The 16,528-nt window shown below is 43.4% G+C and overlaps 1 protein-coding gene across 2 annotated transcripts; it reads right to left on the minus strand.

Moving 5' to 3' along the window:
- Positions 1 to 1,998: 1,998 nt before the first annotated feature.
- Positions 1,999 to 16,037, minus strand: bloc1s4 (biogenesis of lysosomal organelles complex-1, subunit 4, cappuccino). 2 transcript variants are annotated; one of them, XM_080215766.1, is made up of 6 exons: positions 15,798 to 16,037; positions 11,003 to 11,074; positions 9,518 to 9,619; positions 8,203 to 8,337; positions 6,411 to 6,463; positions 1,999 to 2,700 (listed from the first exon to the last, which is right to left on the minus strand). In XM_080215766.1, exons 1-6 carry the CDS (start codon positions 16,014 to 16,016, stop codon positions 2,541 to 2,543), a joined length of 741 nt encoding a protein of 246 aa, XP_080071892.1. In that variant the 5' UTR covers positions 16,017 to 16,037; the 3' UTR covers positions 1,999 to 2,540. The 2 variants fall into 2 exon arrangements, with proteins under 2 accessions (XP_080071892.1, XP_080071900.1); XM_080215774.1 differs by lacking the exon at positions 6,411 to 6,463.
- Between the last annotated feature and the right edge of the window lie 491 nt (positions 16,038 to 16,528).

A 16,528-nucleotide genomic window follows, 5' to 3' on the forward strand; every position in this document is an offset into this window, starting at 1 on the left:
GAGTCATAGTTGGTACCCAAACAATATACATTTTTACATCAAGTCTGTTGGGTCAGAGAACAACAAGGAAGGAAGCCATTCAACCCATTGAGTTTGTCAGATTTTTGGAGAAGCAATTAATCCAATTTGTCCTATGGAACTATGAGTTATTTCCCCATTTACCTGCAATCTTTTCTGCTTCAAATATTTATCCAGTTCTTTTTAGTGGCAACTATTAACTTTATTTCCACCATTCTTTCAGGCAATGCATTTCAAATCCTAACCGCTTCTATAAAAAAGGTTTTTCTTGATATACTTGCAGAAAGTGGCCTGATCATCATAAGAAAATTGGAGCATTCAGGATTTTTAAATCAGCTCAACAGCATCCAGGACAAAATAGCCAGCTTAACTGGCACCCCATCGACAAACGTTCACTCCCACCATCACCAATAAAGTAGGAAACAATCTGTTTTAATTCACCGACTTGAACAAAACTCCCAGTATGAAAAGGACTCAAGTGTCAAATAGTTCCAAAGTTGTGAACTGTTTTGTAAATCTGGCAGAAAGCAGCAGCAAGATAGTTTACTCCAGATAGCTGCAAACATATTTTAAAACACAAGCGTGTTCCAGACACTGGCAAAAACCACAACTGCTGGACAGGAATAGAGTAGGAAGCAAAGGGGAATTGCAATGGAGTGTTCAGTTTACCCTGAATGTCTCAGAGAGGGTGCAGGAAAGATTTACAAGAATGAAGCCCCTCTCCTTGGGATACTTTCACACTACAGCTCTCACACCAAGATGACTCAAGATTGGTGGAATGGCAAATTGTGCGGAGGGTGTGGAGAGTCTACAGAAGGATCTAGATAGGCTGGGCGAATGGGCCAGGAAATGGCAAATGGAATTTAATGTTGGCAAGTGTGAGGTGGTCCACTTTGGTAGGAATAATGGTAGGAAGGATTATTACTTACGTGGAGAAAAACTGCAGCAGGCGACGATGCAGAGGGACCTCGGGGTCCTTGTGCATGAGTCGCAAAAACCCAGCTTGCAGGTGCAGCAGGTGGTCAGGAAGGCAAATGGGATGCTGGCCTTCATCGCGAGGGGGATTGAATATAAAAGTAGGGAGGTCTTGCTGCGGCTGTATAGGGCATTGGTGAGGCCGCAGCTGGAGTACTGTGTGCAGTTTTGGGCGCCGTACTTACGCAAGGACATTTTGGCCTTGGAGGGAGTGCAGAGGAGGTTTACTAGGCTGATGCCGGAGTTGAGGGGGTTGAGCTATGAGGAGAGGCTGAATAAACTTGTACTCGTTAGAGTTTAGAAGAATGAGGGGAGATCTCATTGAGACGTATAAGATGATGAATGGGATGGATAGGATAGAGGTGGAGATACTCTTCCCGCTCAGAAAGGACAGTAGGACTAGGGGGCACAGCCTCAAGATAAAGGGGGGGGTGGTTTAGAACAGAGTTGAGGAAGAATTTCTTCAAAGGGTGGTGAATGTCTGGAATTCTCTGCCCGTTGAAGTGGTGGAGGCTACCTCGCTAAATATTTTTAAGAAGCGGGTTGACGGGTTTATGATAAGAGAGGGGATTAAGGGATATGGGGAGAGGGCGGGAATGTGGAACTGAGCCACAACAGATCAGCCATGATCTTATTGAATGGCGGGGCAGGCTCGAAGGGCTAGATGGCCTACTCCTGCTCCTATTTCTTATGTTCTTATATGTGGATAAATCAATTTCACTTTACCTTGATGCAATAGTTAGTGCAAAGGCAACCTAAATTCAGAGTCATTATCCAAATGATAAGGCTCTGGAAGGATAGGAAGGCTCACCGCACTTCAGGATCTGTTTGAGCAACATCAATCCTCTTTTACAAAACCATTTTCATCAAATTGGCTTTGCACCAATGCAAATTCATTACATAAATGCACCTCAATATTGCCAGTGAAATATCATCTGGATTGCTTTCAATTCTGTGTGTATTCGGCACCATGTTAACAATTAAACAAATACACAGCATGCACTGTTAAGAGTTATAATACTGAACAATTATTTAATATTTCCCAATGCAAAGAACCTTTTGTAAAATCCAGTTTCTAAAGCAGGTATTCATATAAAATAAAGAAATCAGATATTTTGTTTAACAGTTAATCAGTAACTTTTCTGCCCATTTTGTAAAGTCTGCAGTATTTTTAAAAAATGGAAGCTCTATGTTTTAAGGCAAAGGAAGTATTCAAAAAGAGTGCAAAAAACTCAGTGATATCATACGTCACTATCAACAAAGTCCAAAGCCAGTCTCAAACAGAACTTGGTTATCAAATCAGCACAAAAGCCCATCTTTGGCAACCATAAATCTGTAGATAAACGTTAATACTGGTCTAATCTGATCTGGCAGCAGTATTTATCTTGTACATATATTTAAGCAGCAGTTTCATAACCAAAGTATTTTCTTGGAGATTCAAAGGAAGACAAGTGTGTTTGTTGGCCTTTTCCTCAAGGATTTGAATGTCAGCCTGTTTCATGAGGTTTTGAATACAGCTTCATTATTCATTGGAAATTACTGATGTTTCAATGTAGGTTGAGGGAATTAATTCCCTCTTCTAGTGCAGCAATTCTTTCAGTCTCATCATTCTTGTGGCTGAGAGCTCTGCGCTGTGAAGTAATCCTCTGTCCTGAAGAGAGCTGGAGGCTCAAACTTTTGCTGTTGTCTCTTTGGAAACGATGATTTCTACAATGAGAAAAGCAGTTCAATTAGGATCAGGGCTCCTGCCAAATTACGTATTTGGTCCTCCCAAAAGCAAACAAAATATTATCTACTCAGAGTTCAAATCCCATCATAGAACATAGAGCATTACAGCGCAGTTCAGGCCCTTCAGCCCTTGATGTTGCTAAGCCCTGTGAAACCAATCTAAAGCCCATCTAACTTACATTATTCCAATATCATCCACATGTTTATCCAGTGACCATTTAAATGCCCTTACTGCTGGCAAGTCCACTACTGTTGCAAGCAGGGCATTCCACGCCCTTACTAATCTCTGAGTAAAGAATCTAACTCTGACATCTGTCCTATATCTATCACCCCTCAATTTAAAGCTATGTCCCCTCGTGCTAGCCATCTCCATCCAAGGAAAAAGGCTCTCACTGTCCACCCTATCTAATCCTCTGATCATTCTAAATGCCTTTATTAAGTCACCTCTTAACCTTATTCTCTCCAATGAAAACAGCCTCAAGTCCCTCAGCCTTTCCTCAGAAGACCTTCCCACCATACCAAGCAACATCCTGGTAAATCTCCTCTGCACCCTTTCCAATGCTTCCACATCCTGGCAAATGTGAGGTTATCCACTTTGGCAGAAATAACAGTAGGAGGGATTATTATTTGAAGGGTGAAAAGCTGCAGCATGCTACAGTGCAGAGGGATCTGGGGGTCCTTGTGCACAAATCACAAAAATTCAGTCTGCAGGTGATCAAGGCGGCGAATGGAATGTTGGCCTTTATAGCGAGGGGGGTAGAATATAAAAGCAGGGAGGCCTTGCTGCAACTTTACAGGGCACTGGTGAGGCCGCAGCTGGAGTACTGTGTGCAGTTTTGGTCCCCGTATTTGTGAAAGGATATATTGGCCTTGGAGGGAGTGCAGAGAAGGTTCACCAGGCTGATACCGGAGATGAGGGGGTTAGCTTATGAAGAGAGATTGAATAGACTGGGTCTGTACTCGTTAGAGTTTAGAAGGCTGAGGGGGGATCTTATAGAGACTTACAAGATAATGAAGGGGCTAGATAGGGTAGAGGTAGAGAGATTTTTCCCGCTTAGAATGGATAGCAGAACTAGAGGGCACAGCCTCAAAATAAGGATGGGGTGGGGGGGAAGCAGTTTAGAATGGAGTTGAGGAGGAACTTCTTCACTCAAAAGGGTGGTGAATCTCTGGAATTCTCTGCCCATTGAAGTGGTGGAGGCTATCTCATTGAATATATTTAAGTCACGGGTATATAGGTTTCTGATAGACAAGGGAATTAAGGGTTATAGGGAGAAAGCAGAAAAGTGGAACTGATTCACTTCAGATCAGCCACGATCTTATTGAATGGTGGGGCAGGCTTGAAGGGCTAGATGGCCTACTCCTGCTCCTATTTTTTATGTTCTTGTCCTTCCTATAATGCGGCAACCAGCACTGTATGCAATACTCCAAGTGCGGTTGCATCAGATTTTTGTACAGCTGCAACATGACATCATGGCACCAAAACTCAATCCCTCCACCAATAAAAGCTAACACACCGTATGCCTTCTTAACAACCCTATCAACCTGCGTGCCAACTTTCAGGGATCTATGCACATGGTCTCTCTACTCATCCACGCTACCAAGTAAGTTACCATTAGCCCTGTACTCTGTATTCCTGTTACTCCTTTCAAAGTGAATTACTTCACACTTTTCCACCTTAAATTCCATTTGCCACCTCCTAGCCCAGCTCTGTCCCTCCATAACCTGCAACATCCTTGCACTGTCCACAACTTCACTGTCTTTATCATCTGCAATTTACTAACCCATCCTTCTACATCCTCATCCAGGCCATTTATAAAAATGACAAACAGCAGTGGCCCCAAAACAGATCCTTGCGGTACACCACTAGTAACTGAACTCTAGGATGAACATTTCCCATCAACTACCATCCTCTGTCTTCTTACAGCTAGCCAATTTCTGATCCAAACCACTAAATCGCCCTCAATCCTATGCTCTGTATCTTCTGTAATAGCTAACCATGGGGAAGCTTATCAAACGCTTTACTGAAATCCATTTACACCACATCAACTGCTTTACCCTTATCCATTTCTTTGATCATCTTCTCAAACTCAATAAAGTTTGTGAGGCACGACCTACTCTTCACAAAGCTGTGTTGACTATCCCTAATCAAATTATTCTTTTCTAGACGATTATAAATCCTATCTCTTAAAATCCTTTCCAAAACTTTGCCCACAACAGAAGTAAGGTCTATAATTACCAGGATTGTCTCTATTCCCCTTCTTGAACAAGGGGACAACATTTGCTATCCTCTAGTCTTCTGGCACTGTTCCTATAGACAGTTTGTGAATGAGTTTAGTTTAAAATTAAACTAGTATCAGTAATAGTGACTATAAAGTTATTTGGTGTCAAAAACTGAACTGGTTCCTAAATGTCCTGGAGGGAAATAAATCTTTTGTCAAGCCTACCGAGCTTGGCCTATATGTGACTCCAAACCCATAACAATGTAGTTGATGCATAATTGTCCTTTAACAGGACACCCAATTACATCAAACCACTAACATCCTGGGTGTTACCATTGACCAGAAATTGAACTGGACTCACTATATAAACAGAGGCTACAACAGCAGGTTAGAGGCTAGGAATCCTGCGGCAAGTAACTCTCCTCCTGACTCTCCAAAGCCTGCCTGCCATCCACAAGATACAGGTCAGGAATCTGATGGGATACTTTCCACCTGTCTAAGTGCAGCTCCAACAACACTCAAGAAGTCTGACATCATCCAGGACAAAGCAGCCTGTTTGATTCACGCTCCATTGACAAACGTTCACTTCCTCTACCACTGATGCACAGTGGCAGCTGTGTGCACCTACAGAAACTCATCAAAGCTCCTTAGACAGCATCTTCCAAATCCATAACCATGTCCACTACTATCTAGAAGGAAAGGGCAGCAAATACATGGTAATACCACCACCCAGAAGTTCCCATTCAAGCCACATACCATCCTGACTTGGAAACATAACCACCATGCACTGTCACTGGGTCAACATCCTGGAACTCCCTCCCTCACAGCACTGTGGGGTACCTACACCACATGGATTGCAGTAGTTCAAGAAAGCAGTTCACCATCACCTTCTCAAGAGCAATTAGGGTGGACAATAGATCTTGGCACAGCCAGCAAAGCTCACATACCTTGAATGAATTTTTAAAAAGGATGGGAATAAAATTGGATGGACCAGAACTGGGTGTTAAATTTGGACAAGGACACACCCAACCCAGTCCTCCTCATGATCACTTATTTGGGACAGCTCGTATACACACTACTCAAACCCCACAGTCATTTGACAGAACATTCGAGACTCCTTGATCATCACTCCTGGGTATTTCATGTCCCACCTTCCCCAGAGGTGGGTTCACATAGTCAGGAGGGAGTTGTCAACATTGACTCCTGGCATCAGGTCAAATGTGTGCAAGGAAACCTCCTGCTACCCTCCTTCCACCAATAAATCAGTACTCCTGCATGTTGAATCTCTTATGTTGGGAGAAGTACTAAAGGTAGCAAGGTCAATACAATCTAGGTGGGGGACTTCAATGTGCAGCACTGAGTGACTCGCTAGCACCACCACTGCACTGATGAATCCCTGAAAGACAAAGTTGCTAGACTCGGCTTGAAGCAAACAGTAAGAGAACCAACATGAAGAAGAAAGCCTACCCGACCTCATCCATGTGTCTAAGACCAAGGCAAATTACTACAGATGCTGGAATCTGAAACAAAAACAGAGAATACTGGAAAATCTCAACAGGTCTGACAGCATCTGTGGAGAGAGAACAGAGCCAACATCTCGAGTCTAAGTGACCCTTCCTCTGATGAAGGGTCATCTAGATTAAAACATTGGTCTAGCAGTGTCTATGGAAAGAGAATAGAGCCAACCTCTTAATGGATGCTCTTAGCACTTTTCTCAGCCTTTAGTACCATCATTTACATTCCCTTTGTCCAATTATAGCCCCCCACCTCCACAGTATAAATCATGTCCTATTTTCTCTGTCTTCAGCTCTGAAGAAAGATCATCTGACTCCAAATGTCGACTCTATTCTGTTTCTCCAGATGCTGGGATCTGAAACAAAAACAGAAAATGCTGGAAAATCTCAGCAGGTCTGGTGTTGCACCTTCTGCAATTGCATGGGGAGGTGCCACTGGTGATTGGTGAGGTGTTGGGTATGACGGAGGGGTGGACCAGAGTGTCCCGGAGAGAACAGTCCCTATGGAATGTCGAAAGGGGAAGATATGTTGAGTGGTGCCCTCATACTGGAGTTAGCAGAAGTGCCAGGGGATGATCCTTTGAATGCAGAGGCTGGTGGGTGAAAAATGAGGACAAGGGGGTTCTTGGAGGGAAGGGAGGGGGTGAGGGCAAAGGCGTGGGAGATGAGTCAGACATGATTGAGAGACCTGTCAACCACAGTGGGTGGAAAACCATGACTTAGGAAGGAAGACAGATTGGTAGTTCTGCAATGGAAAGCGGCACTATCAGAACAGATGCGGCAGAGGCAAAGGAACTGAGAGAATGGGATGGAGTCCTTTCAGGGCGTGGGATGTGAAGAGCTGTAGTCATGGTAGCTGTGGGAGTCGGTGAGCTTGTAATGGATACTGGTGGACATTCACCAGAAATGGACAGAGAGGTCAAGGAAGAGAAGTGTCAGAGATGAATCATGTGAAGATGGAGAGATGGAAATTGGAGGCGAAATTGATAAATTTTAAGAGGTCCAGATGAGAGCATGAAGCAGCACCAAAATAGTTGGCAATGTACGAATGAAGGAATTGTGGAGTGGGCCAAAGACTGGAGCAGGGAATGCTCCACGTACCCATAGAGACAGGCATAACTGGGACCCATGCGTGTATCCATAGCTACACCTTTTATTTGAAGGAAGTGAGACGAAGTAAAGAAACAACACTCCTATTCAGGCCCTATCCCCACAATCTCACACATTTACCCTGCTAATTCCCTGACCATAAGGGGCAATTTAGCATGGCAAATCCACCTAACCCATACATCTTTGGAGTGTGGGAGGAAACCCATACAGTCACCCAAGGCCAGAATTGAACCGGGGTCCCTGGTGCTGAGGCAGTAGTGCTAACCACTATGCCACCCCTATTTGGTTTATTCAGTTTTATTAAGTGACTTGTTAATCTTCTGTTTAAATTTAATGATCCACACATAAAACGTTAACTTGCTTTTTCTCATCACAGTTGCTATAATAAAAACAGAAACTGTTTATTATAAATATTTTCTGTTTTTAAGACTTTCAACACCTGTCATCCGTTTCATTTCTATTCTCAGTCAGATTGAGATCAGTTTTGCTTTCTCAGAATGTCATATTATGCATGGAGGTGGACAGCTACGTGGGGACATTGGAGCTGCCGAGGTGGATTCCACAAACATACGTAGTAAAATGGCCAACAGAACAAAAAATGTGAATTTTACATTTAAAAAAGGAACAATACTCACATTAAGGAAAGCTGGAGTACTGATTGAGTGCAAGATTTTTTTAAATGCACTGGGAAACGTTCCAAGTTCGGCTTCAGCTTGTGTCACTTGGTCATCGAGTACACACACATTCTGTCCAATCATCTTGACAAAGGCCTGTAATTCACATTAGCATGTGGTTGGCTAAATATCCGACTGATTGCATTTTTATAGTGTAGGCTGCTTCCCTCGAAAGCACATTGAGTTTTTTTTTGGAAAGGCAGTTTTAATCTTGCTTGTATCTAGCAGTTCTCTTTTAACGTGACATTGTGCAAATCTCTACAAATATTAAACATCAACTGTTTTTTTTTCCTCAAAGGAAAGCTACAGATATGCCCCTGTTACCACATCCAAATAACCTGGAGAAACCCAAGACCCTGGAGAGTGAATGCTATTTCACTATGGAAGTATTATAGTGTTGCCCACTCAAGCCTACACCTAACATATTCAAAAGGCATATCAGAGGTTAACAAGTAGTCATCAGGAGTAGATGGTCCAGCTGATTTTCATTCCTAACCTTAGGTTTAGAAGATATTTTGAGTATGTTTAATGTCAAAGCTATTCAACAGCATAGGGTCTGAACTAGACACTTCCCTGGTCAATGGATGAACAGATTAAGCCATTGGACAACATGTCCTTCTCAGCTTTTGATGCAAGTGCAGCTTCTCTTTCATACAAAATACACTGAATTGGACTAACCATCACATTTTTAAAGAGCCGTACTATAACTTACATACTGGACCAATAATTTAATTTGTTGTTATTCCCAGATTAGATAAGATTGAGTAGTTTAGAGATGCTCAAAATTAGACAAACTTTGATAGATTTAAGCTGGAAGAAACAATTTCTGTTTACAGCAGAGTCTATTACCAGAGGAGACAATTTTAAGAAAATTGCCTGAAAAACCTTAAGAAATGGGGAGAATTTTAATTTTATTTTGTGAACACTGAGCTATTATGATCTGGAATGCATTGCTTGAGGGGAAGCAGATTCAGTAGCAATTTTCCCAAATGGAATTAGAAAAGGAAAAAGTTGTAGGTCGAAGGGAAAGTGTGGAATTAATTGGATAGCTCTTTCAATGGCTGAATGATTGTATGAATTGATAGCATTCAAAGTTTACATAGATGGTTTGCACTGTAAACAGGGATATATGAACTTATCAAAAACAGTGGACAGGAACATCACAGAAGCAAGATTTTATAATTTATAAATAACTACAAGGTGGAAGTTTTCTATATAACTCTTCACTGTTATCACAAGGTAAATGTCTAGCAATAGCAAAACACAAATAGCCCACCTCTAATTTATCAATTTTTTTGTACAACTGCTTCATTTCATCTGCTTTTGCATGGATTTCAGGGATATTTTCATTCATTATCTGAGACGAATCATTCCGAATCTAAAGGAGAAAATAGCATTTTAATCCAAATATTGTACTGCAAAACATGCATTTCTAAAGGCTTATTGGAGAATTATAAATGTTTCACCCCATTCAAAGAAGGTGCAAGGGTTTTGCAGCCTTGCACACCACTGGGATTGTCTAGTCTAACCTGAAGTCCATGGACTTTTGGTTAGGTTGCCAAATCTTCTGCAGGTAGATCCCGCCACGAGGGAGCCGAAAAATCCCGTCCCCAGAAACTACAGACCAGTCAATTTAACTTAAGTCATAGGTAACCAGAATAATCCAGATAATCCAGAGCAAAATTAAGTCATTTGGCTACAAGTGGATTAATTAGGGAACACCAGTATGGATTTGTTAAAGGCAAACCATGTTTAACTAACTTGATTCAGTTTTTTTAATGAGCTAGCAGAGACTGTTAATGAGGGTAAGGTGGATGGATGGTGAGTACATAGACTTCCAAAAGGCAACTGAAAATAATGGCCTTGTTAGCAAAGTTGAAGTCCATGGATTAAAAGGCAAAGTGGCAACGTGCATATGCAGTTGGCTGAGTGACAGGAAAACGTTGTGGTGAACAGCTGTCTTTTCGACTGGAGGAAAGTATATGTTGGTGTTCCCTAAGGTATTAAGACCACTGCTTTTCTTGATCAGGGCAGGGCTGGCAGATGAATCAAAACTTTTAAGTATTGTGAACTGAGGGGATGACAGTAAACTGTGAGGACAACAGCGATAGATTTTAAGAAGGCTGGTGAAACAGGCAGGCATAGCGCAGATGAAATCTAACACGGAGAACTGTGAAGTGGTTGGTACATTTGATAGGAAGAAGAAGCAGCAATATAAAATAAAAGCCGATTCTAAAGGGATCAGAGGGACCCTGGGGGAATGTGTGCACAAATTGTTGAAAGTAGCAAAACAGCTTGAGAAAGCAACTAAAATGGCATTGGGAATCATGAAGTCACGATGAACCTTTATAAAACTCTTTTTGGGCTCAGTGTGGATTGTCCCCCGGTCTGGGCACCGCACTTTCAGGGAAGATGTGAAGGCTTTGGAGAAGGAAAGACATTGAAAAATTGAAGACTGCAGTTACATGGAAAGGTTGGAGAAGCAGGGGCTGTTCTCAATTGAGAAGAAAATTTTGAAAGGAGATTTGTTTGAGATGTTCAAAATTATGTCAGAGTAGATAGAGAAACTATTCCATTGCCAGAAGAGACAAGAACCAGAGGACATGGGCAAAAGAACCCACTGCAACCTGGAATTTTTAAAATATATACAACAGGTGCTTATACTTATACCCCCTTGACCTGGTATGTTCAACAAAGAGGCACACTCCTTATGAAAGGGAAATATCGAAAGAGCAAAAAAAATACTGTAATGACTAGTTACCATGTCCAACATCCCGCAGAATTCATCCACTCGAGTAAGCATTTCTTCTAAACTTTGTTCCAATTGTTGAATCTATGATGCAAACACAAACTGGTCAAGGTGGAGCTGTACAGTCATTTGAAAGTACAAATTTATTTTCAATATTGCATCTGCAAGTCAAACACTCTTTATAAATGGAAGTCTGTCTTTCCAATAAAATCTCTTAATATTTATTTTCTCCAGCTGCTGTGGTGGGACTTTAAGGTGTATCCCTGTGTGAGTGAAACCAGAAGAGGGGAACTTTCATTTATATTGTGCTTTTCATGACCAATATGAGTAAGAATAGGCCATTCAGCCTGCTCCACCATTCAACGTCATAGCTGATCTGATTGTGGTCTCACCTCTACTTCTATCTGCCCCCATCCCCCAACATCTCCCCATCCTACCCTGTAAAGCAGCCTCAAAAGTTTTAACGTTTCAATAAGGACACCTCTTACTCTTCTGAACTCCAATGATGGAGGCACAATCTGCTCCATAAAGGCAAACCCCTCATCTCAGGAATCAGCCTTGTGAATCTTCCCTGAACTGCTTCCAATGCAAGTCTATCCCTCCTTTAGTAAGATAACCTAAAACTGCACACAGTACTCTAGGTATCTCAAAACATTTTAAAGCCAAAGTGCTTTGATGCATAATCACGGTTGTAATGTAGGGAATGCACGAGCCAACTTGCACTCAGCAAATTTATACCAATAGCAAGTGTAATAACAATGAGATCATTTGTTTTGTGTTGTTGATTAAGAGACAAATATTGTTTAGGATGTTGGGGATAACCCCTCTGCTCTCCTTTGAAAGTCTATCATAAGATCTTTTCCTAAGCAGATGGGGCCTATCTTTAACATCACATGCAAAAGATCGCACTTCTGATAGTGCAGTTCTCCCTCAGTACTGCACTGCAATGTTAACCTTGACTTTTGTGCTGGACTTGGTGTGAAATTTGAACCCAAATGGTGTGACACTGAGAGGGAACCATACCCGAGCTTTTGGTGACCACAGTAAGAAGTCTCACAACACCAAGTTAAAGTCCAACAGGTTTATTTGGTAGTAAACGCCACTAGCTTTCGGAACGCAGTTCCTTCATCAGGTGAGTGGAGTTCTGATCGCAACAAAGCATGTAAAAAAAACACACAGTTTACAGAATACTGATTAGAATGCAAGTCTTTGCAGCTAATCTTCTATTCAAGTCTTAAAGGCCCCTTCGACGAAGGGGCTAACCCCGAAAGCTTGTGAGTCTATTATCAAATAAATCGGTTGGACTAAAACCTGGTGTTGTCAGACTTTTTACTGTGGAAAGTTAAAGCCCAGACACACAAGGTTAAAATATGACAGTGAAAAATAAATGTAAATAGGACTGAATTGACAAGATTTGTAGGTCACATATTCAACACCTCTGCCATGTAAGGGTCAGTGATTTCCAATTGTGTGTTCGAGGCCCAGTAAACCTTGACAAAACTGCTCACATTTACCTAATGCTTTTAATGCAATTAAACATCCCTCGGTGCTTCACGGGAGAGTTATAGAACAAATCTTGATAGAACTGCATGTTAGGGCAGGTGGCGAATAGCTTGGTCAAATATGTAGGTTTTAAGAGTCTTAGAGGAGGAAGTTGAGGTAGAATAACAAAGCTTTAGGAGGAGGAATTAAATGTTTCAGGATCTCGGCAGCTGAAGGCACGGCCACCAACAGTGCAGCAATTAAAATCAGGATGATCAAGAGGCCTGAATTAGAGGAGTGCAGATCTCTTTGTGGGCTGTGGGACTTTCCAACACAGGGAGAGGACAGACCATGGAGTGATCTGAAAACAAGGTTGAGATTCTTTTAAATTGAGGCATTGTTTAAACAAGTAGCATGATTGAGACCGACTGGCAGTAAGGACACAGGCAGCAGAGTTTTCAATGATCTCAAAATAACAGTAAGGGCATGCAGGAGACCAGGCAGCAACAGTCAAGTCTAGTGGTAACAAAGACATGGATGATGACTTTAGCAGATGAGCCAAGTCAAGTGTTGTAATGGAGATAGAAATAGGCAGTCTTGGTGATGGCAACATAATTTATTGACATTTGTGAGAATCCTTATCATAAATGTACCAAAAGGATGCAATGCAATGAGATTTACATTCTGACAAACTTTTGTAATGAGATTTTAATTTCTATGCACCAGTCTGGTACAGCAGCTTTCTCAACATTAGAAAAGTGGATTCAAATTCCAGACAGGACTTTGGTGCAGCAGTGAGGGAGTGCTGCATTGTCACAGCTGCCATCTTTAGAACAAAGCACTGGAACCAGGTCCCATCTACAGGGAGACGAAGATCCTATGGTATTATTGAAAGGGGCAGCACAGTGGCTAGCACCACTGCCTCACAGTACCTGGAACCCAGTCCTCCTGCATGACTACTAAGATTAGTGTCACAAATAGACTTACATGTAACACTGCAATAGAATTACTGTGAAAATCCCCTCATTGCCACACTCAGGTGCCTGTTCGGGTACAGAGGGAGAATTTAGCATGGCCAGTGCACCTAACAGCAACTCTTTTGGACTGTGGGACAAAACTGGAGCACCCGAAGGAAACCCACACAGACATGAGGAGAACATGCAGACTCAGCACAGACAGTGACTCAAGCCTGGAATTGAACCTGGGTCCCTGGTGCTGTGAGGCAGCAGTGCTAACCACTGTGCCACCTCTTGGAGGATCTTGAAATGGGCAAAGGTTTAGGGAAGAAATTCCAGATGATATGGTCTAAACGACTAAAGGTATGGTTGGTTGCCAGATGGCTGGAGGAAATTAAAGAGATGGAGAGGGGCAAGCTCAAGTGATTTGAGCTGAAGGGTGAGAGTTTTAACCTGGAGGTTGCAGGACTAGGAGTCAATGTGGATCATTCTTTCAAAAGGAAATTAGACAAATATGTGAAAAGGGAGAAGATTCACAAAAGGCGGTGGGAGGAAGAGAAGTGAAAGAAAAGAATTGGCTGATGGAGGAAAACACCAGGGCACATTTATGCCCTTTTACAAAAATAATTCTGTCCTATCTCCTTCGGCATCAAGCAGTACAAACATGTAGTGAGATTAATCATTTCACTTCATGGGTTCATGAAGGGCAGGTCATGTTTGACTAATTTAGTGGAATTCTTTGAGAACATTACACGTGCAGTGGACAACGGGGAACCTATGGATGTGTGTATCTGGATTTTCAGAAGGCATTTGACAAGGTGCCGCACCAAAGACTGTTACATAAGATAAAGGTGCACAGTGTTACAGATAATGTACTAGCATGGCTAGAGGATTGGTTAACTAACAGAAATCAAAGTGCGGGTAAATGGGTGTTCTTCTGGCGATCAGTGATTAGTAGTGTGCCTCAGGGATCAGTGTTGGGACCACAATTGTTTACGAATTATTTAGTTGATTTGGAGTTGGGGACCAAGTGTAGTATGTCAAAATTCACAGATGACACTAAGACGGGTGGAAGAGCAAAGTGTACAGAGGATGCTGAAAGTCTGAAAAGGGATACAGATAATCTAAGTCAGTGGGCGAGGGTCTGGCAAATGGAGTACAATGTTGACAAATATGAGGTCATCCATTTTGGTAGGAATAACAGCAAAATGGACTATTATTTAAATGGAAAAAAATGCTGTGCAGGAGGACGTGGGTGTCCTTATGCTTATTCTTTCTCAAGAAGTTGGTTTGCAGGTGCAGCAGGTAATTAAGGCAGCAAATTGAATTTTGTCTTTCATGGCTAGAGGGATGGAGTTTGAAAACAGCAAGATTATGTTGCAGCTGTTTAAGGTGTGGTGAGGCTACACCTGGAGTACTGTGTACAGTTTTGGTCTCCTTACTTGAGAAAGGATGTACTGGCACTGGAGAGGTGCGGAGAAGATTCATTAGGTTGATTCCAGAGTTGAGAGGGTTGGCTTATGAGGAGAGACTGAGTAGACTGGGGCAATACTCATTGGAATTCAGAAGAATGAGGGGAGATCTTATAGAAACATATAAGATTATGAAGGGAATAGATAAGATAGAAACAGGAAAGTTGTTTCCACTGGCAGGTGAAACTAGAACTAGGGGGGCATAGCCTCAAAATAAGGGGAAGCAGATTTAGGACTGAGCTGAGGGGAAACTTCTTCATACAAAGGGTTGTGAATCTGTGGCATTCCCTGCCTTGTGAAGCAGTTGAGGCTACCTCATTGAATGTTTTTAAAGCAAGGATAGATAAATTTTTGAACAGTAAAGGAATTAAGGGTTATGGTGAGCGGGTGGGTAAGTGGAGCTGAATCCACAAAAAAGATCAGCCATGATCTTATTGAATGGCAGAACAGGCTCGAGGGGCCAGATGACCTACTCCTGCTCCTAGTTCTTACGTTTTTATCTCATCACACTTCCTTAAGCTGAAATCCAAACATTTCAACCAACCATTGGCCACACAGCAAGAAACGCTAATTCCATGGGGCAAAGCAACATGCTTCTATTTAAAAAAGAGAAATTGTTGATTTGTTTCACTCCTTCTGTTCAGTGAATTGTTTAGTGTCTGGATCAACTTTCAGGTCAGAGAGAATAGAAAGACTAACAGCTGTGAGTTCAGGCCAAAGGCGAACAGGAACTGGGGGGAGAAGTTATAGCCCAGGCCCCCACAGTTCAAATCTGACAATGGACAATAACTGTAAATAGGACTGAACTGACAACATCACATACTGTACACCCCCACCCACCCCGGCCATCCACCGCCCTCCCGTGGCCCTCACCTCCCCCGGGGCCCAGGCACTCACCTCCCCTCCGGCTTCAGCTGTCAAGTATCCAGAGTAACAGCTCGCCGTGCGCCACAGCAGCGCCTCCCGCTCGCTCTCTGCGCCAGCCTCACTGACAGCTTGTCCAGCCGGACAGCCCAACCCATCCTCCTCCCCCTCCTCAGTGTCCTCCTCCTGCCGACTCGGACTCCCGGGGGAAGAGGCGGCCAAAGCAGAACTCCCACCCCGCTCTTCCTCCATCGCTCCGAATCATCAGCAGCAGCAGCAGCTTGCCCCACCCACATCCGGGACTGAGGCTAGACCCGCCCCCAGGCTGGCCCTGCCCACAGACTGGTCCCGCCCCCAGAAGCACCACATCCGGGCCTGGCCCCGCCCGCAAGGTGGCCCCGCCCCTAACCTAAAACGGTCCCTCACCTAGCCCCGCCCCTCATCTAGCTCCGCCCCCTTCCGCCCGGGTCTAGCCCCGCCCCGGTATCAGACCCGTGCTCCCCGCCCCCCGTCCGCCCAAATCTGGGGCCAACCGACTAGCCCCGCCCCTGCGAACGGTGCCTGGCCCCACGCCTCACCTGTTTCCTCTTCAGTCCAGGCTCCGCCCCTGAACTGGCGCCGCCCACAGCTTTCCCTCTGTTCCTCCGCCCGGCCCCACCCCTGCTCTGCTTCAGTCCCTCCCCCTCCAGTCTTACCAGGGACAGTAATGTTCTACTAGGTTGCCCTGAGTAATCTGCGGGAGCTTTCAGCTAGGGAGCAACCCG

Source organism: Carcharhinus amblyrhynchos, chromosome 2 (genome assembly GCF_965287045.1).
Source record: "Carcharhinus amblyrhynchos chromosome 2, sCarAmb.v2.hapA, whole genome shotgun sequence".
Taxonomy (NCBI): domain Eukaryota; kingdom Metazoa; phylum Chordata; class Chondrichthyes; order Carcharhiniformes; family Carcharhinidae; genus Carcharhinus; species Carcharhinus amblyrhynchos.

What these genes read in the sequence shown, in the direction of transcription:
- bloc1s4 (XM_080215766.1), bottom strand. Translation starts at nt 16,016, where the DNA reads ATGGAGGAAGAGCGGGGTGGGAGTTCTGCTTTGGCCGCCTCTTCCCCC. An exon ending in CAGCTGAAGCCGGAGGGGAG is followed by an intron (nt 11,075 to 15,797) that starts GTGAGTGCCTGG and finishes TTTGCATCATAG; the next exon opens with ATTCAACAATTGGAACAAAG. An exon ending in AAAAAATTGATAAATTAGAG is followed by an intron (nt 8,338 to 9,517) that starts GTGGGCTATTTG and finishes TGTGAATTACAG; the next exon opens with GCCTTTGTCAAGATGATTGG.